Source organism: Muntiacus reevesi, chromosome 7, assembly GCF_963930625.1.
Source record: "Muntiacus reevesi chromosome 7, mMunRee1.1, whole genome shotgun sequence".
NCBI classification, from domain to species: Eukaryota; Metazoa; Chordata; class Mammalia; order Artiodactyla; family Cervidae; genus Muntiacus; species Muntiacus reevesi.
The window spans coordinates 5,011,817-5,032,801 of record NC_089255.1 but is presented as its reverse complement, the minus strand read 5'-3'; the positions used below and the strand labels follow the sequence as shown (position 1 = coordinate 5,032,801).

Sequence of the window (20,985 nt, the reverse complement as noted above, 5' to 3'; positions counted from 1 at the left end):
AGAAAATCAGTTCTAAATAAGCTCTGAAAAGCTGTTTGTTTCATGAGACAGAAGCAGTAACAATAAGCTACTCCCTTCCATTTTTTTCACTCAACCAATTTTTTAAAAAATGACTACCTTGTGCATACTCAGCACTCCCTCTTCTTTAAAGATCTGTAATAACCACAGGGGAAAGACAGTAACTACAGAACTTCCAACATGTTCAAGGGAGTGAAAGAACCCATCTCTGTAAGGCAAACTATAGAAAGTTTCTTTTTTTGTGACATAATAGATCAACATGTAATAACTCAAGAGCATCTTCTTATAAAAACAGCTCAAGTCTACATTAGAAATGGAAAGACAACATAATTCTCCTGAAATTCTTTTCTCTGTATTTTATTTAGGAACAAGACATATTACCAACATTTCAAATAGTCATAGCTAAACAGTTTTGCAAAACGTAAGACATAGTTTCCACTTTTCATAAATGGATGATAGACTTCAGATATGATGAAGGATATTGGTTTTTAATTCCCATCTGAGCTGTAACAACCATGCCGTCATATCCATCAAGATCAGCAATAATATCAAAATAGTAATCAATGATGGGCGAACAATACAGGTAGGAAGATCAGCAAGTACAAAGGTTGTAGATAAAAGTGTACCTGGTGGATCTGAGGAACAGAGGCCAGGGTGTGTGAAGCAAAGGGGAAAACACTAGAAAATGGAGGTAAGTCATAAGGCATGGGGAGGAGAGTAAGACTATGTGACTCACGGGTCATTTATAAGGAATTTGGCTTTTGCTGTGAGAGGCTGAAGCCATTGGAGAATTCAATACGGAAGAGTGTAAAACACAACATATTTGAACAGTATCACTCTGGCTGTTCTAAGAAAAGACAAAAAGGAAAAGACAGTGGAAGCAGGAAGCCCAGTCGGAAAACTACTGAAATAACTGAAGCAAGAGCTGATGGTGGCATGGACCGTGTGAAGGCAGTGCAGAGCGTACTAAGTGGATTCTGCATACTCAACAGAGTTTTTGCCAAAGAAGACTTGAGAGAGATCAAGAAACTAAAATGAAGCAACTAATAGTAGTAGGATGCAAACCAGACAAGTAAGGTGTCCTAGAAGCCAAGTGAAGAAGGTATTTCATGAAGAGAGAGCTAAATAATCTTGATCGAGCAAAGGAGGGCTGAGAAGCACCTTCAGATTTAGCAAGAGCGGAGCTGAAAATCCTAATTGGAATGTGTTCAAGAAAGAATGGGAGAAGGAAAATTTAAGACACTAAATATAGAAAACATTTTTAAAGTGTTTTGCTATAAGGAGAGGGAAAGAAATAAGGCAGTGGCTAGAAAAGGAAGGAGGGACAGGATTTTTAAGACAGCAGAACATATCAACACATTACAGACTAGTGGGAATAATCTTGAAGAGAAGAAAAAATGATACAGAGGAGAGAGAAATGCTAGCGCAATGAGGAGGAAGCAGACTAGTGTGTAAGTGGGGGGCGGGCCTTAGCTAGAAGCAGAGTTCACTCATTTCTTACAGAAAAGGACAGAGTACAAGGACACAGATACAGAGTCTGTGGAAGTTCCCTTCTGATTGCTTCTGACTGCCTAACAAACCAGGAAGCTATACGCTGGAGAAGCGCTAGAGGTTTGAGAAAGGAGGAGAACGTATCAGCCATTGTCGAGGGGTGTAGGGGAGTGAAATGACCGGGGAAATAGAATGTGATTACTGGGCAGCATTAAGGACTCACTAGGTCTGGGATCGTGAATGTAAAGTGAGGACAGCATGTATGGTTACCTTTTTTTTCTCAGATATGTGGGTATAGGCAAAAGGCTGAGTATATGCAAGCCTGTGACTATCATGATTGACCATGGAATTTAAGCTGGACATCAGGAGGATCAGGGACAGTGAGAAAAAGATAGATTTAAAAGATGGAAGATCCCAAAGAGCCACTGAAAAGACAAAAACATAGGAAGAGAATACTGGATTCTAGATATATCTATTTTTCTAAAACTGCCATTTATTTATTAATAAACACTGAATAGTTTAGAATATACAACTATAGCTTAGAAAACTGAAAACTGTCAATAAATGTTTTTATTCTTAAAAAAAAAAAAAAACAACCAAAGAAAAGGACTGAGGGTCCCAATAGGCTCCAAGAACCGCTGGAGTAATAGAAACTGTGATATGAAAAGATAAGAGATGGTAGCAGAGAGTGGAAACTGTGAGGGACCGAAGTCTGGATAAACACAAGGTCTAGAAGTGAGCAGTGAAGTGGGATAATGGGCAAAATTCACTGGAGAAGAGGAATTTCAGTTTGAAGATACCAGTGTACTGAATGAATTACCCACATGAATGTTGAAATAACCAAGAATTATAATACAAGTAGTACCAGAGTGAATGTCATGGATCTAAGAACTAGTGTCTGTCGGAGACAATCCTCCATGAGTCTTGCATTCCTCTACATCATGTGAACAGAGGTACTGACTACCTTTATTGAGGATAAACTTTCCAAGCAAACCTGTATAGCCAACAGCCTTGGAAAATAGACGGTGTTTCCCTCCAAAGCAAAGGGTACGTTTCCTTTGCTTGGAAGACATTCTCTTCCTCCATGACATGGGCAGACATGCTTAGTGCATGTTATAAAAAGACACCTTATTGAGTCACACTTTAGGAACTGCGACCTGAGTAACCAGCGTAAGCAAACGCTGTCACTCTGGCTACTGCTTTTGCTGTTAGTAATAAAGCCCTTTGTTTCTGCACCAGAAAAACCACCCCCCTCACTCCATCTTTTGCTAGCATCCATGAAACCGGGGTAGTTTTAGCTTGCAGGTAGAATAAAATCTCAGACCACTAAAAGTTTTTGACAAAATCTCCCAAGAATAGGGAGTGGGAGTGAGAGGTTACTGCAATGGGTAGAAAGTGGTACAGTTTGAGAACATGAGATAAAGTCTGGAGATGTTTCAGAAGAGAAAAGGGTCTAGACAAAGTAATGAAAAGCAAAGAGAACACCCTTCAGGCTCAATGAAGTGAAGAAAGGAGGAGAGAAAACTACTGTTTGAGAAGGTGGCAGGTATTATCATCAGGGAAGCCAGATTTAGATGACAGCAAAAAGATGAAGGCAATATTAATAGAAGAGGCTGAAGGACTTTGCTGATACCTGACCGTGAGTTTACAGGGGCACTAAGGCAGACTTGCAGGAGACAGGAAGGGGCAGGTTTGGGGTTAGACCTGGACACATGTGGTGAAGGGCTTCCTCTGGTGACTCACGTGAGCAGGAAAAGGGGCACGAGGACGCCAGCTGTCGTCAGCTCCATCAGATTAAACCAGTCTGTGTTTCTACGTCCCTCACCCCTCTTTTACCCACCCAATATCTACTACGGAATACTTTATTTCTTACCAAACAAAACATCATTTTAGAAAATTTAGAACACTGAAGTTTTAAAAAACAAAAATGCCAAAGTTGTTGTTTAAGACAGTAAGAGGCAAGTGTTAACTTACTTGAATTAGATCTAAAATGCCAAGTTCACTTTCTGAAGAATCCACACAGAAGACAAAATACAATGTTGCATAATGTCTATAAATCAGTTTGTTGTCAGATCCTCCGATTAATCTAAATGACAAAACAAAACAATTCGAATGTTATAGAAACAAACTGAAAAACATTTTCATTAACTCAAGCAAACTGATAATTTTTTTAAAACTTTCTATAAAATGAAAGGTAGTAATGACATAGCATTCAAGTGAACTAGATGGCTGTTATCTTCAGAGAACCCAAGGAAAGATGCCAGTGCTTAATCTTAGTTCATTCATTCAGTTATTTACTGGGTACTTGCCATGTGTCAGGCACTGAGAGTGGGTAAGCAGCAATGAACAAATAAGAAAAAATGGAAGTACATAAGTGGAAGGAACTACTTAGAGAATCAAAATAGGACAATGCCACACCCATAGATTTGCTACTTTCGATTGGGAGTTAAAAGAGTTGATGTTTAGGCTGAGATTTAATGATAAGAAAAATTTTGAGATGAGCATTTCAGACACAGGTAAACTAATAAAAAAGCAAATTAATCAAGAATGAAATATCTATGTTCAAGAAAGAAAAAGAAAGATTCAATCAATGAAAGATAAGTACATGATTAGGCCAGAGAAGTAGGCAGAAATGAGTCCATAGGGCATTTTTAAGTGCTTATTAGATTTAATCCCATAGGTCACAGTAAGTTACATAGCTTGAGACTGATTATCAACTAGGAAAAAAAAAAAAGGACATTTCTTCTTCAGTTTTGGACAGACTTACTATCAAATTCTTCTACAAAAGCACATTTTGTTTTGGAGTAGAAGAGCAAGAAAACTGAGCTAAGAGATACTCAATTCTTTTGCCAAATACTTTTTTTTACTTATTGGAGTTTCAGCACTTTAAAAATAATAATTCAGGAATCATTATAAACACCTTTTATTTTTCTAAATATAGTTTAGCTATTCCATAGTTAAGTTTACAAAAATCAAAGCTAAACAAAAAGAGAGCTAACTGAACATTCAAACATGACACAGGAAAATAACAACTGTTTCTTTTTCTTGGCCTCACCTTGAGGCTTGCGGGATCTCAGTTCCCCAACCAGGGATCAAACCCATGCCCCCTGCACAGAGTCTTAACCTGTGGTTCTCCAGGGAAGTCCCTATTTCTTACTCAGTAAAAGTAATACCAAATCCACAAGTTTGTAGAAACAACTTCCTTAAGTATACACTCATTCATTACTTAACATCCTTTTACGCCAAAAATGAAAATTATCTTGGACAAGAATTAAAACTCCTACTATCTAGAAAAGATATGCCATTTAAAAATATGTACAAGCACTTCAAAGAGTCCCTGAGTTGTATTTATTTATACACTATCCTTGCACCTGACCCTTGAAAGGGACAGAGAGAGCACAAACAGCTGGCTTCATCCTGAATCTGCAATTTAGTCATTTATCTTAAATTTTTGTTTGGTTCTGCTGTAAAAGAAGACCAAATATTAAAAAATTGTAAGTTTTAAAATGGCAATTAAAATTATTGAAAGGAAATAAAAATATTAATATAAATACATTTATTATAATTTTGCTACATAGTATAATACCGATTCAAATTCTTGTATAGAATGTAACACACAATATAAAAACCACAGAATTCTAGAAATCCTTAGTCCAAATACCTCATTTAACATAAAAGGGGAAAACTGAGATACAAAGAATTTTAGTGACCTAACCAAGAAAACCAGCTTGTTAGTAACAACACTAGGATTAAACCAGATGTGTAGCCCCATTTCTGATGCAATATTTGCTTTCTATTTTTTATAAGGTTAAAAAGAATAATCACAAATTCAAGTCATACTTTCTGGTTCAAACACTGCCCTGGTTAGATCAATCAAGTTCTTGCACATGTACCACATGCAGTACACTGTGCTGGGTGATAAACTTCCCATGAGATTAGAAGATCAAGAGACTGAAATAAAGGGAAATGACGGTACTGGCAAACACAACTCAACCACAGAAGTTTAAGTGAGATAAGTGAGGCACAATTAAAATACAAAAAGAGAAAGCAGGTACATCTATCAACTATGAAATTGGAGGCCTCGAGTTAACAGCAAAATTTACAAATCATAGGTGTGCATTTGCAAATTTAAGTGCAACATAATATAACCTTTAAAGAAATGCAAGTAAACTTTCTACATGATAAAAAGTAATTTATGGTCAGGCATGATTGAATTCTCTATTGTGAAAGCTATTCTTTATAATATACATCATCTACCTTAGCAATACAGAAAACTGTAGGTTTCTCTAACTAATTTCTAATTATTTGCAGTGAAGTTCAGTTAAAGTTGAGTTTTTTGAATTGTCAGTGAGGAAATATCCTGTTAAGAAATTAAACATATAAGCATGGAAGGGAACATCTATGAAACCATTTGAGAACAAACTGTTTTCATGAAACCCATTAATTTAAATTTATAATAGTTGGCAAACTAATTATATGCAATTTTTATTTATTCATTTTAAAAATAGAAAAGTCTGTTCTCTGAATTTGAACTTATTTTATCTAGACACACATATATAATATCTGAAAAGCAGACTTCAGAACTGTCCATAATATAAAATAAAAGATGCTATCTAAATTTTTATGAAAGCAGGTATTCACCCTAAGGAGTACTCTGTAGTCATTAAAAAGAATGAGATTGCTCTAGATGGGTTTATATGTAAAGCTTTTCAAAATATAAGTGCAAACAAGCAACATGGTAAGCAAAATACATGTGTGATCCCATAAGTAAAACTTTTAACATTATATTTTTATGTGCTGTGTTGAGTCGCTCAGTAGTGTCCAACTCTTTGTGACCCCATGGATTGTAGCCTGTCAGGTTCCTCTGTCCATAGGGATTCTCCAGGCAAGAATACTGGAGTGGGTTGCCATTCCCTCCTCCAGGGGATCTTCCCGGCCCAGAGATTGAACCCAGGTCACTCACATTGGGGTGGATTCTTTACCGTCTGAGCCACAGGGAAGTCCAAGAATACTGGAGTGGGTAGCCTATCCCCTCCCCTCTCCAGAGATCTTCCCGACTCAGGAATTCAACTGGGGTCTCCTGCATTGCAGGCGGATTCTTTACCAGCTGAACTACCAGGGAAGCCTTACATTTTTATATGTTAGTGCAAAACTAATTTTCTAGAAGGATACACAGGAAACTGGGAAGAAGGACTGAAGTTGGAGGAGGAAGACTTGGTTTACGTTTTATATTTCTGTTTGAATTTTTGCCATATGAACGTATTACCTCTATATAAAATGCCTTTATAAAAATTTTTAAAAGAAAAAGATTAAGTATCTTAAAAATTATGTTAGATTTATAGCTAATATAAGATGCAATTAATTCCCCTGACCCAATTAATCAAATCAGGAAATTTTACAATAAAATCATTAAACAGTGATACTCTACTTATATAGTCAAAGATTAGAAATGTCCATGAAATGCTTTACTTACAATCCTCCTTCTAGGAAATTACAAACATTTTCATCTCTCTTAGATACCAAATGGAATGTCTCCCTGATGATTTGCTGTTGTGTATCTTCACTCTGAGAAAGAATAATTCATACACGTTAGAGTCCAATTTCTAGGTTTAACAGTTTTATAAGAATTTGAAAATAAAAGCCAGTAATCTGTCTGGGAAATTCATATAAGAGTATAGTCACTGGATAACTAACCTATTATATCTTAATAGAAACAAAACCCAACATATTAAAATTAAAAACAAAAAGCAAAAACATAACAAAAAATCAGCATTTAATATTTTCCAGTATAATAAAACTTATTTCTCAGCTTCAAAAACCAACAAGAAAAATATCAGACACATGAATTATAGATATTGGCAAAAGGGAAACTAGATATCAACTAGTCAAAGTACACTGTCACTGTACAAATGGGTAAACTGAAACAAAGAGATAGTGTCATAAACAATTCATGGAACTAATCTATACTTTAATAGAATAAAGAACAGAAGTTTGGTGCTCTCAATTAAGTAAGTTTAAGTGCAAACTGAGGTAAGAGTTTATCCAGTTTACTTATCTTTATGTAAGCACAGCTTAAAACCAAGAATTGGCTCAATAAATATTTATTAAATTCACCAAGCAATTCATATCAAAGTAAAAAAAGAATCAGCTTCTCAAACACTGCAATATAAAACTGGGTAAAATCATGAACAAGAATTTTTCCAGAAAAGAATATATGATGGTCCATAAACAAATGAAAAGATGCTAAACCTCATTAGTTATGAAGTGAAATATAAATTAAAGTAACAATGAAATAATTCAACATGTACCATATGAGCAAAAATATAAAAGTATGACAATATCAAATGTTGACAAAGATATGGAGCCAAAGAAATTCTCGTCCTACTAGGGAAAAGGTAAATGGTATAACCATTCGGGCAAGAAGTTTTATAATTCAGCACTCTACTCTTAGGTACAATGCTAACCCATATGAAACCATAAGTGTTTGAAGGTCAAAAACAGTATAATATTGACAACTACATATACATAATAAATTCTTAACCTGTATACCAAGAAAGACATAGAAGAATGTTCATAAAGGCACCATAAGAACAATAACAACAAAAAAAGCTGAAAACAACCCAAATGTTCACCAATCACATAAGTTACAGTATGCTTATACAACAGAATCCTATAAGAAGTAAAAACTAAATAAGTAAATAATACCCACCAATATGAATGATTCTCAAAAAATTAATGTGGAAAAAAGGAGTTACCAGAGCTCAAGTTGCCATTTAAAAAAAAAATACCACAAACTGATGACTTAACTAACAGAAATGTATCTTCTCACAATTCTGGGGGCTAGAGGTTCAAGACTGAGGTGCCAGGATAGCTGGTTTCTGGTGAGTGATATCTTTTTGGCTTGAAGACAACCACCTGCTCATTGCATTCTTACATGTCCTTATGGGGAGAAACAGCAAGAACAGGCTCTCTGGTATCTCTTCTGGTAAGGGTACTGATCACACCCTGAGGGCCCCATGGTCATCAGCTCATCTAAACCTGATTAAGTTCCAAAGTCCTAACCCCAAATAACATCAAACTGAGGGTCAGGGCTTCAACATGTAAATGTAGGGGGTACACAATTCAGTCTACAGTAGGGGAGTAAAGCAAGTACCAGAATAATATGTAATCACTCCATTTGTATAAAATTCAAAAACATGAAAAACTAAACATTATGTCTGACAAAAATTTGGGGGTGATAAAAATAAAAACTATAAAGAAAATCACGGAAATGATTAACAGATTTCAAAGGCCCATTTTCATAGGAAGAAACAAAACTGTCATTCATAGATGAAAAGATTTTCCACATAGAAAATCTAACATAATTTACACAGAAGTGATACAATTAATAAATGGTTATAATAAGAACACAAAGACATTACATAAAAATCCTGATGCCATTCTAAACTTCTGCAAGAATGAGTTGCAAAATGTAATTTTAAAAAGATACCATCAAAAACCATGCATTGCCTAGGAGTAAAGGAAACAAAAAAATTGCAAGAGGAAACAAAAAAAAAACAAAAAACAAAAAACTTTACTGGAAAAAGTTAAAGAAGATCTAAGTAAATGAAAATATGTACAATGTTTATAGACTGAATGATCCAATATTATATAGATGCTCAAACTCCCCAAAATGCTCCAAAGTCTTAAGGTAATTCTAATCAAAATTTCAACATGGGTGTGAGAGATAAACTTGAAAACCTGATTACAACTCAAAATATGATTTATATATGAGAGGAGACAGCTAGAATAACCAGGCACTCTCAAGTAGAATACAAAGAGGACCTGTTGACCAGGTAAGAATTATTATAAAGCCACAGTAATTAAGACAGCATATTGGTGCAGAAATAGGGAAAATGACTGATGGAGCCAGAAGCACACCCACACATAAGTATAATAATTTAATTTTAAATATAATATGCACTACAGATTAGCACGGATGGAAGGGCATTTTCATAAATGGTCCCAGGATGAAAATTATTGGCTTTGTTCCAATACAATGAACTTCTAGCTCTCATATTATACTCAAAAATCAATCCCAGACTGATTAAAAATAAATGTCAATGCAACCTAAAAGTCCATCAGCAGAGGAATGGATGAAGATGTGGTCCATATACACAATGGAATATTACTCAGCCATTAAAAAGAATGAAATGCCATTTGCAGCAACAGGACGGACCTAGAGTGTGGTACTGAGTGAAGTCAGACAGAGGGCAAGCATATTACATGACGTCCCTTAAGTGTGGGACCCACAAAGAAACGACACCAATGCACTCACCTACAAACAGAGAGAGACTTACAAGCCTAGAAAATGGACTGAAGGTTAAAAGGAAGGATGGGAAGGGATAATCAGGGGGTTTGGGAAGGTCATGCACACACTGCCATGTTTAAATGGATGCCAACAAGGCCCTATTGCACAGCACACGGAACTCCGCTCAGCGCTATGAGCCAGTATAGCTGGGAGGGGGTTTGGATACATGTATGTGTATGGCTGAGTCCCTTCATCATTCACCTGAAACCACCCACAACATTGTTAACTGGCTATACCCCATACAAAACAAAAACTTTAAAGTTAAAAAAAAAGTCAAGGATGAAGCTACAAAAGTCTAAAAATATAACACAGAAGAATATCTTTATAACATTGTAACAGTGTGGACTTTTAAACAAGACACAAATGATAACTATAAAGGAAATGGTAACTATAAAGGAAAAGACCTGCAAATTTGATCACATCGCAAGTAATTGCTTTTAATGCTGAAGTGACATCACTAAAAAAAATTAAGAGCTACAAACATGACAAACATTTTTACAATACATAAAACTGACAAAAGGAATAGTATCCAGCACACAAAAAATACTTAAATGCCAGCAAGAAAAAGATAAAAATTCTAACAGAAAAATAACTTGGCAAAAATAAGACTTGGAATACAACAAACTAAAAAGTTTCTCTATAGCAACGAAAACCATCAACAAAATAGGTACCCCACTGAATGAAAGAAAATGTCTGCAAATCATATATCTGATCAGAGGTTAATATTCAAAACATATAAAGACTCCATACAACTGAATAGCAAAAAAAAAAAAAAAAAATCCAAACAATCCTAATTTTAAACCTTAGGACAGAAAATCTAAATAGACTTTTCCAAACAAGACATACAGATGGCCACAAGGTACAAGAAAAGACACTCAATATCAGTAATCATCAGGGAAATAGAAACTAAAACCACAATGAAGTGTCACTTCACACCTGTCAGAATGACTATAATAAAGATGCTCACGTGTTGGTGGGGAGGTGGAGAGAAAGGAACCACGGTGCACTGTTGATGGGAAAGTAAACTGGTGCAGCTACTATGAAAACCAGTAAGGAGGTTCCTCAAAAAAGTAAAAATAGAACTACCACATGATCCAGCAATTTCACTTCCAAGTTTTTATCTGAAGAAAATGAAAATACTAACTTGAAAAGATAAAAGCATTCTCATGTTCATCTGGGCATCATACACAATAACCAATATATGGCAACAACCTAAGTGCCCATGCAAAGATAGAGAAAATAAAATGTGGTGCATATCAAGGCATACCCTAGAAATATTGAAGGTCTGGTTCCAGACCACAGTGCAGCAATAAAATGAGTAACACAAAACTTTTGGTTACCCAGTTCATAAAAAAGTTATGTTTATTCTATAACGTAGGCTACTAAGTATTCAACAGGATTACGTATAAAAAAAAGTACATACCTTAATTAAAGAATACTTTATTGCTAAAAAATGTTAACCATCATCTGAGCTTTCCCTGAATTATAATCTTTCTGCTGGTGGAAGGTGTGGCCTCAGTGGCTGCTGACTGATCAGGGTGGTGGCTGCTGCAGGTCTGGGTGACTTCGGCCACTTCTTTATGTAAAACAACAATGCAGTTTGCCAGGTCGATGGACTCTTCCTTTCATAGAGGAGGAACCGTGCAGTGCTGCTTGGCAGTATTTTACCCACAGGAAAATTTCTTTCAAAACTGGAGTCAGTCCTCTCAAGCCTACAACTGCTTTATCAACTAAATTTATGAATTACTCTAAGTCCTTTGTTGCCCTAATAACACTCTTTACAGCATCCCCACCAGGAATAGATTCTATCTCAAGAAATCACTTCTTTGCTCATCATTACGAAGCAACTCCTCACCTGTTCAAGTTTTATCATACTGCTGCTGTTCAGTCGCTCAGTAATGTCCAACTCTGCAACCCCATGGACTGCAGCATATCAGGCTTCCCTGACCTTCACCATCAACCAGAGCATGCTCAAACTCATGTCCATTGAGTCAGTGATGCCATCCAACCATTCAGTCCCCTGTTATGCCCTTCTCTTCCTGTTTTCAATCTTTCCAGCATCAGGGTCTTTTTCAGTGAGTCGGCTCTTCACATCGGGTGGCCAAAGTATTGGAGTTTCAGCTTCAGCATCAGTCCTTCCAATGGATATTCAGGATTGATTTAATTTAAGGTTGATCTCCCTGCAGTCCAAGGGACTCTCAAGAGTGTTCTCCAACACCACAATTCAGAAAGCATCAACTCTTCGGCGGTCAGCCTTCTTTATGTCCAACTCTCACATCCATACATGACTACTGTAAAAACCATAGCTTTGACTATACAGACCTTTGTCGGCAAAGCAATGTCTCTGCTTTTGGGGTTTTTTTTTTAATTTTTTTAAAATTTATTTTTTATTTTTTTCCCAATTATTAGTTGGAGGCTAATTACTTTACAGTATTGTAGTGGTTTTTGCCATACATTGACATGAATCAGCCATGGATTTACATGTGTTCCCCATCCTGAACCCCTCTCCCACCTCCCTCCCCATCCCATCCCTCTGGGTCATCCCAGCGCACCAGCCCCAAGCACTTGTCTCATGCATCCAACCTGGACTGTTGACCTGTTTCACACTTGATAATATACATGTTTCGATGCTGTTCTCTCAGATCATCCCACCCTCGCTTTCTCCCATAGAGTTCAAAAGTCTGTTCTATACATCTGTGTCTCTTTTTCTGTCTTGCATATAGGGTTATCGTTACCATCTTTCTAAATTCCATATATATGCGTTAGTATACTGTATTGGCGTTTATCTTTCTGGCTTACTTCACTCTGTATAGTGGGCTCCAGTTTCATCCATCTCATTAGAACTGATCCAAATGTATTCTTTTTAATGGCTGAGTAATATTCCATTGTGTATATGTACCACAGCTTCCTTATCCATTCGTCTGCTGATGGGCATCTAGGTTGCTTCCACGTCCTGGCTATTATAAACAGTGCTGCGATAAACATTGGGGTACATGTGTCTCTTTCAGATCTGGTTTCCTCGGTGTGTATGCCTAGGAATGGGATTGCTGGATCATATGGCAGTTCTATTTCCAGTTTTTAAAGGAATCTCCACACTGTTCTCCATAGTGGCTGTATTAGTTTGCATTCCCACCAACAGTGTAAGAGGGTTCCCTTTTCTCCACACCCTCTCCAGCATTTATTGCTTGTAGACTTTTGGAGAGCAGCCATTCTGACTGGTGTGTAGTGGTACCTCATTGAGGTTTTGATTTGCATTTCTCTGATAATGAGTGATGTTGAGCATCTTTTCATGTGTTTGTTAGCCATCTGTATGTCTTCTTTGGAGAAATGTCTGTTCAGATCTTTGGCCCATTTTTTGATTGGGTCATTTATTTTTCTGGAATTGAGTTGCTTGTATATTTTTGAGATTAATCCTTTGTCTGTTTCTTCATTTGCTATTATTTTCTCCCATTCTAAAGGCTGTCTTTTCACCTTGCTTATAGTTTTCTTTGTTGTGCAAAAGCTTTTAAGTTTAATTAGGTCCCATTTGTTTATTTTTGCTTTTATTTCCAATATTCTGGGAGGTGGGTCATAGAGGATCTTGCTGTGATTTATAGGCAATGTCTCTGCTTTTAATGCTGTCTAGGTTTGTCACAGCTTTTCTTCAAAGGGGCAAGCATCTTTTAAATTTCATGACTGCAGTCACTGTCCCCAGTGATTTTAGAGTCCAAGAAAATAAAGTCTGTCACTGTTTCCCCATCTATTAACCATGAAGTGATGGGACCAGATGTCATGACCTTCATCTTTGAATGTTGAGTTTTAAGCCAACATTTTCGCTCCCCTATTTCACCTTCATCAAGAAGTAAAAATATTTCCTCTTCGCTTTCTGCCATAAGGGTGGTGTCATCTGACTATCCGGGGTTGTTGATATTTCTCCTGGCAATCTTGATTCCAGTTTGTGCTTCAACCAGTCCAGCATTTTGCATGATGCACTCTACATATGAGTTATATAAACAGGGTGACAATATGCAGTCTTGACGTACTCCTTTCCCAATTTGGAAACAGTCTGTTATTCCATGTCCAGTTCTAACTGTTGCTTCTTGACCTGCATACAGATTTCTTAAGAGGCAGGTAAGGTGGTCTGGTATTTCCATCTCTTTAAGAATTTTCCACAGTCTGTTGTGATCCACACAGTCAAAGGCTTTTGCGCAATGAAGCAGAAGCATATGTTTTTCTGGAATTCTCTTGCTTTTTCTATGATCCAGTGGATGTTGGCAATTTGATCTCTGGCTCCTCTGCCTTTTATAAATCCAGCTTGTACATCTGGAAGTTCTTGGTTCCAGTACTACTGAAGTCTAGCTTGGAGGATTTTGAGCATTACTTTGCTAGTGTGTGAGATGAGTACAATTGTGTCATAGTTTGAACATTCTTTGGCACTGGAATGAAAACTGACCTTTTCAAGTCTTGTGTCCACTGCTGAGTTTTCCCAATTTGCTGGGATATTGAGTGCAGCACTTTAACAGCATCATCTTTCAGGATTTGAAACAGCTTAGCTGGAATTCCATCACCTTCACTAGCTTTGTTCACAGTGATGCTTCCTAAGGCCCACTCGACTTCACATTACAGGATGTCAGGCTCTAGGTAAGTGATCATACCATCATGGTAATCTGGGTCATCAACATCTTTTTTGTATAGTTCTGTGTTTTCTTGCCACCTCTTCTTAATGTCTTCTACTTTTGTTAAGTCCATACTATTTCTGTCCTTTATTGTTTCCCTCTTTGCATGAAATGTTCCCTTGGTATTTCTAATTTCCTTGAAGAGATCTCTAGTCTTTCCCATTCTATTGTTTCCCCCTATTTCTTTGCACTGTTCACTTAGGAAGACTTTCTTATCTCTCTTGCTAGTCTTTGGAACTTTGTATTCACATCTTCAGGCTCTGCTCCTAATTCTAGTTCTCTTGCTATATCTACCACATCTGCAATTACTTCCTCCACTGGACTCTTGAATCCCTCCCCTGCAAGTCATTCACAAAGGTTGGAATCAACTTCTTCTAACTCCTGTGAATGTTGATATTATCACCTCTTCTCATGAATCATAAATGCTCTTAATAGCATTCAGAATGGTGAACCCTTCCCTAAAGGTTTCCAACTGACTGGCCACATCCATCAGAGGAATCACTGTCTGTGGCTGCTATAGCCTTACAAAATATATTTTTTAAAGTAGAAGACTTGAAAGTCAAAATGATTTCTTGATCTGTGGCCTGTAGAATGGATATTGTATTAGCAAGCATGAAAATAACATGAATCTCATTGTACATCTTCACCACAGCTCTTGGGTGACCACCTGCATTGTCATGAGCAACAATAATTTGAAAGGAATGTTTTATTTATTTTTTTTATGAGCAGGAGGTCTTAACAGTGGGCTTAAAATAAATTCAGTAAACCATGTTGCAAATAGATGTGCTGTCATCTGACTTTGTTGTTCCATTTACAGAGCACAAGCAGAGCAGCACAATTTCAGCATAACATTAGCATAATTCTTAAGGGCCCCAGGATTTGGGGAATGGTAAATGAGCACTGGCTTCAAATGAGTCACCAGCTGCACTAGCCCTTAACAAGAGTCAGCCTAGTCTTTGAATCACTGATGCCAGGCCCGTCCTAGATGGCATCTTCTTCCAATAGAAGGATGTTCTGTCTACATGGAAAATCTGTCATTTAGTATAGTCACCTTCGTTCATTATCTTGATTCTTCTGAATAACTCAATGCAGTTTCTATATCAGCACTTGCTGTTTCACCTTGCACTTTCATGTTACTAAGGTTTCTTTCCTTAAACATCATGAATGAACCTCTGCCAGTTTCAAACTTCTCTTCTGCAGCATCCTCACCTCTGTCAGCCTTCACAGATCTGAAGAATTAACAGTCATGCTCTGGATTAGACTTTGGCTTAAGGGAATGTTGGCTTAAGGGAAAAACAAGGCTTAAGTTTGACCTTCTATTCAGACCACTGAAACCTTCTCCACATCAGCAGTAAGGCTACTTCACTTTCTTATCATTCGTGTGCTCACTGCAATAGTACTTTTACTTTCCTTCAAGAAAGTTTCTTTTGCATTCACAGCTTGGCTATCTATTTGGTACAAGAGGCCAAGCTTTTATCCAACCTTATCTTTCAACATGCCTTCCCCACTAAGCCTAACCACATCTTGCTTTTGACTTAAAGTGAGATATGTGGGACTCCTCCTTTCACTTGAACAACTTATAGGCTACTATCAGGTCACCGACTACTCTAATTTCAAAGCTGTTGTATCTCAGGAACCAGGGAGGCCCAGGAAGTAGGGGAGAGAAGGGGACTGGCTGGTCAGTGGGGCAGTCAGAACACACACATTTGGTTTGCTCTCATATGTGTGTGATTTGTGGCGCCCCCCAAAAAATTACAACAGTGACATCAATGATCACTCACAGACCATTATAACAAAGAAAATAATAATGAAAATATTTGAAATATTGCAAGAATTACCAAAATGGGACACAGAGACACAAGTGAGCAAATGCTGTCAGAAAAACCGGTGCAAATAGACTTGCTCGAGGCAGGGCTGCCACAGACCTCCAATCTGTAAAAAATGCAGAATCTGGGGCAAAATGTGATAAAACAAAGGGCAATAAAATGAGGCATGCTTGTAAATCTGTGTTGTTTTTAAGTCACTACGTTTGTGGTCAATTCTTAGGGCAGCAATAAAAGTAAATACCAGACCATACTGAAAACAGGGGGATAAAGAAAATATCAACAAGCCAGATGCTGAAATCCCTATTTCTTTACTTTGGTCAGCTCCCAGAATTCTATACCAGAGCTGGCACAACCGAAAGTCAACTGGGCACATCTCTTCCAAATTCTGCGTTCCGTCACACGACGTCACCATATCATGTTGATAGCATGAAACTGACCATAATGGAGTCCTTACACCATGTAGCAAATACCACAAAATAGAGCTCTTTCCTCCAGGTAAGCCAGCTGTTAAAAAAAAAAAAATACTGGCCATTTGTATGTCTTCCTTAAATGCAAATCAAAACTTCAAAGACGTATCATTTCACACTGGTCAGAATGGCTACCATTAAAAAGTCCACAAATAATAAATGCTGGAGAGGGTATGAAGAAAAGGGAATCTCCTAAACTGTTGATGGGAATGTAAGTTGGTGCAGTCAACTTACGGGAAGTTCCTCAGAAAACTAAAAGTAGAATTACCATAAGATCCAGCAATTCCACTGCTGGTATATACCCAGACAAAACTACAATTTGAAAAGATATATGCATCCCCATGTTCCTAGCAGCACTTTTTACAACAGCCAGGACACAAACAGATGAACGAATAAAGATGTGGTACATATATACCATAGACTACTGCTCAGCCATAAAAATGAATGAAACACAGATGTGGCTAAAGATTATCATGGGGCTTCCCTGAAAGCTCAGGTGGTAAAGAATCCACCTACAATGTGGGAGGCCTGGGTTTGATCCCTGGGTTGAGAAGATCCCCTGAAAAAGGGTAAGACTACCCACTCCAGTATTCTGACCTGGAGAATTCCATGGACTGTAGAGTCCATGGGGTCACAAAGAATTGGACACCACTGAGCAACTTTCACTCCACAACGATTATCATACTCAGTGAAGTCAGAAAGAGAATGACAAAAAGCATATTACACCACTTATATGTGGAATTTAAAATATGGCACAAATAAACCTATCTATAAATCAGAAACATACTCACAGACATAGAGAGCAGACTTGTGCCTGCCAAGGGGAAAGGATAGTAATGGGGAGAACTACTGGGAGTTTGGGATTAGTAGAGGTAAACTACTATATGTAGGATGGATAAACAACAAATTCCTACTGTATAGCACAGGGAACTATGCTCAATATCCTGTGATGAACAATAATGGAAAAGAATATTTTTAAAAAAGAATGTGTGTGTATTACTGAGGCACTCTGCTGTAGAGCAGGAATGGGCACAACACTGTAAATCAACTACATGTCAATGAACATTTTTTTATTTAAAAAATATACCATCCAAGCTTCACTCATAAAAATTCCTATACTATCTTCCACGGTAACTAGAAGCTCCTCTGACACCATCTCAAGGATGACAAATAAGTGCCCACAAAGGAGGTTCTAGCTGATCAGGAACACTAAACTAGACTTAATGTGAGTTAAAAATAAGTCTTTATTGTATTAAGCACAACGACTTGGGGAGACTGCTGTTATAGCAGTTTCCACCGTTAGACTAGTGAAACTGCCTATCCTGACCATCTCAGTAAAGCTCATATGCTGCTAAGTCGCTTCAGCCGTGTCTGACTCTGTGCGACCCCATGGACGGCAGGCCACCAGGCTCCCCCGTCCCTGGGATTCTCCAGGCAAGAACACCGGAGTGGGTTGCCTTTTCCTTCTCCAATGCGTGAACGTGAAAAGTCAAAGTGAAGTCGCTCAGTCGTGTCTGACTCTTAGCGACCCCATGGAGTGCAGCCTACCAGGCTCCTTCATCCACGGGATTTTCCAGGCAAGAGTACTGGAGTGGGTCACCAGTGCCTTCTCCAAAGCTCATATAGACAACCTCTATTCACAGATTCAGTAGTCATGTATGGATGTGAGAGCTCAACAATAAAAAAGGCTGTGCCAAAGAACTGATGCCTTCAAATTATGGTGCTGGAGAAGACTCTTGAGAGTCCCTTGGACAGCCAAGGAGATCAAACAGTCAATCCTAAAGGAAATCAACGCTAAATATTCATTGGAAGGACTGATGCTGAAGTTGAAGCTCCAATACTTTGTCTACCTGATGTGAAGAGCTGAGTCACTGGAAAACACCCTGATGCTGGGAAAGACTGAGGGCAGGAGGAGAAGGGGACGACAGAGGATGAGATGGCGGGTTGTCATCACCGACTCAATGGACACGAGCTTGAACGAACTCCGGGAGATGGTGAAGGACAGGGAAGCGTGACGTGCTGCGGTCCACGGGGTCGCAGAGTCGGACAGGCCTGAGCGAATGAACAGCAGTGACATGGAGCTGGAGTCTCCAGCTGGCTCTTAGTGCCCTACCTCTACAGAGGAGTCAACCAGAGACCAGTGCACATCTGATGAGCGCTCTAAACAAAAGCTAAGGACAAAACCAGGGCTGAAAAGCAACTGACAGGAAACAAACCAAGTAGAGTGAAGCAAAAACGTAAGTGCACAGCATTAGTACCAGTGAGCCAAGAAAAGGTTATCCAACTGTGAACAGGACAGCACACCACAAAGCAGTAACACTCAAATTTTTTATAAAGAGCTCATGTAAATTAAAAATATGAGAAGCAATCTTAAAATTCAGGGCAAAGACTAGAAAATAAAGTGAGAAAACCATTCAAAAAATAGGACCAAAGGGCAGAAAAACAGAAAATAAGTGAGAAAGAATAACAGAAATAGAACAACAATCCAGAGGAATGCTGAATAAAAGGAGATTCAAAAAAAGAACTGAGAAAGTTTTCAAGGAGAGAAAACAAGAATTTCCAGAATTAAAGCGCCCATCAAGAACCCAGCACAACTAGTGAAAACAGATTCACAGCAAGAGTCCATGAAACCTAAGAAACTGCAGACAAACAGGAGTCTACGTATTTTCTGCAGAGGAAAAAGAGGCCAATACACAAAGAATAGGTAATTAGAACTTCATCAGGCTTTTTGATAACAATATTGGAAACTAAAAGGTAATAGAGCAATGTCATCAAAATTCTGAGGAAAAGTTATTTCCAGCAATAATTCTATAGGCGGTCAATGTAAAGTTACAGTCTCTTCAGACTTGCAAAGTCTCAAAAAAAATTATTAATATCTCCCATGATCTTTCTTCCTCAAGGAGTTACTGGAAGATATGTTCCACCATGGTAAGGTAATAAACCAAAAAAACCAAGCAAGAGGAGATCCAACACAGGAACAGGAAAAAGGAATACCTACAATAACAAAGATTCTAACGTGACTGCCATAAAGCAGGTCCAAAGGATTTCAGGAGAGACTTCCTTTTTTTTTTTGGTAGGTTCCAGAGTCCCCCTGTGGATAGCTGTTCAACAGCTAGTTGTGATTCTGGTACTCTCACACGAAGAGATGAGCGCATATCCTACTACTCTGCCATCTTGAATCAATCTCTCCAAGAGAGATTTCTTCAGGAGTAAGAAACTGATAGAAAATGTATATAACTGAGACAACTGGCAAAGACATGGATTAATGGTAAGTAAGTAAAAGATTAGATCAAAGGAAAAGGTGACTGTATCTCCAAGGAAAAGGAAATGTCAGGAAAAACCAAGCGATTTATAATGTGGTTCAGATGAGGATGGTGTTCACAAAAGAAACTAATGTAAACATTAAATACTGATCTAACCAAAATTATGAAATAACTATGAAAGGATTGGAAGGATACAGATGTTGAGTGGGAGGGGTGGAAAAAGAGCTAAATAATCATTTTCAATAGCAGAAATCAACAGATCATGCCTATAAGTGAAAAGTGCCCATTGCCTACGGGCAACAAAACAAGCATGTTATTTAGAGACATGTAATAAACACCGAGTTATCAGATAAATGTATGTACCTATGGGAGGGGGAGAATGAGAGCATGTTATTTTTCATAATAAATCCTACAGAACTATATAATAGTTCTTTGTGTGTGTGTGTTCAGTTGCTTAGTCATATCTGACTCTTCACAACCCTGTGGGCCACAGCCTGCTAGGGTCCTCTGTCCACGGGATTTTCCCAGCAAGAATAATGGAATAAGTTGCCATTTCCTCCTCCAAAGGATCTTCCTGACCCAGGAATGGAATTCCTATCTCCTGCACTGCAGGCAGATTCTTTCCTGCTGAGCCAGTGGGGAATCCTGTTACACTCTATAACCTACACTTATGTATACAACTTTGATAAGCAAGCTAAAAATAAAGAAAGGAGGGAACAGAGTATGGATTCTGCAACCAGACTACTTGGCTTTATTCCTGGATATGGTCTTTATTAACTGTGTAACTTTGAGCAAATTGCTTTACCTGCCTGAGTTTTCCTCTGGTAGCAAGAATAATAATATCTACCTCACAGAGTTGTTGTGAGGATTGAATTAATACACATAAAGCTCTAAAAAACAACAGCTGGCACATAA

The 20,985-nt window shown here is 37.9% G+C and overlaps 1 protein-coding gene across 2 annotated transcripts in view; it reads right to left on the bottom strand.

The window, feature by feature from the left end:
• Nucleotides 1-20,985, bottom strand: part of AP3S1 (adaptor related protein complex 3 subunit sigma 1) — a 74,829-nt gene that overhangs the window by 39,030 nt on the left and 14,814 nt on the right. For both annotated transcript variants that reach the window (XM_065942062.1, XM_065942064.1), the window contains exons 2-3: nucleotides 6,983-7,074; nucleotides 3,484-3,595 (exon numbers count right to left, since the gene is read on the bottom strand). In XM_065942062.1, coding sequence (XP_065798134.1) covers nucleotides 3,484-3,595; nucleotides 6,983-7,074 — 204 coding nt within the window. The remainder of the gene's footprint in view (nucleotides 1-3,483; nucleotides 3,596-6,982; nucleotides 7,075-20,985) is intronic.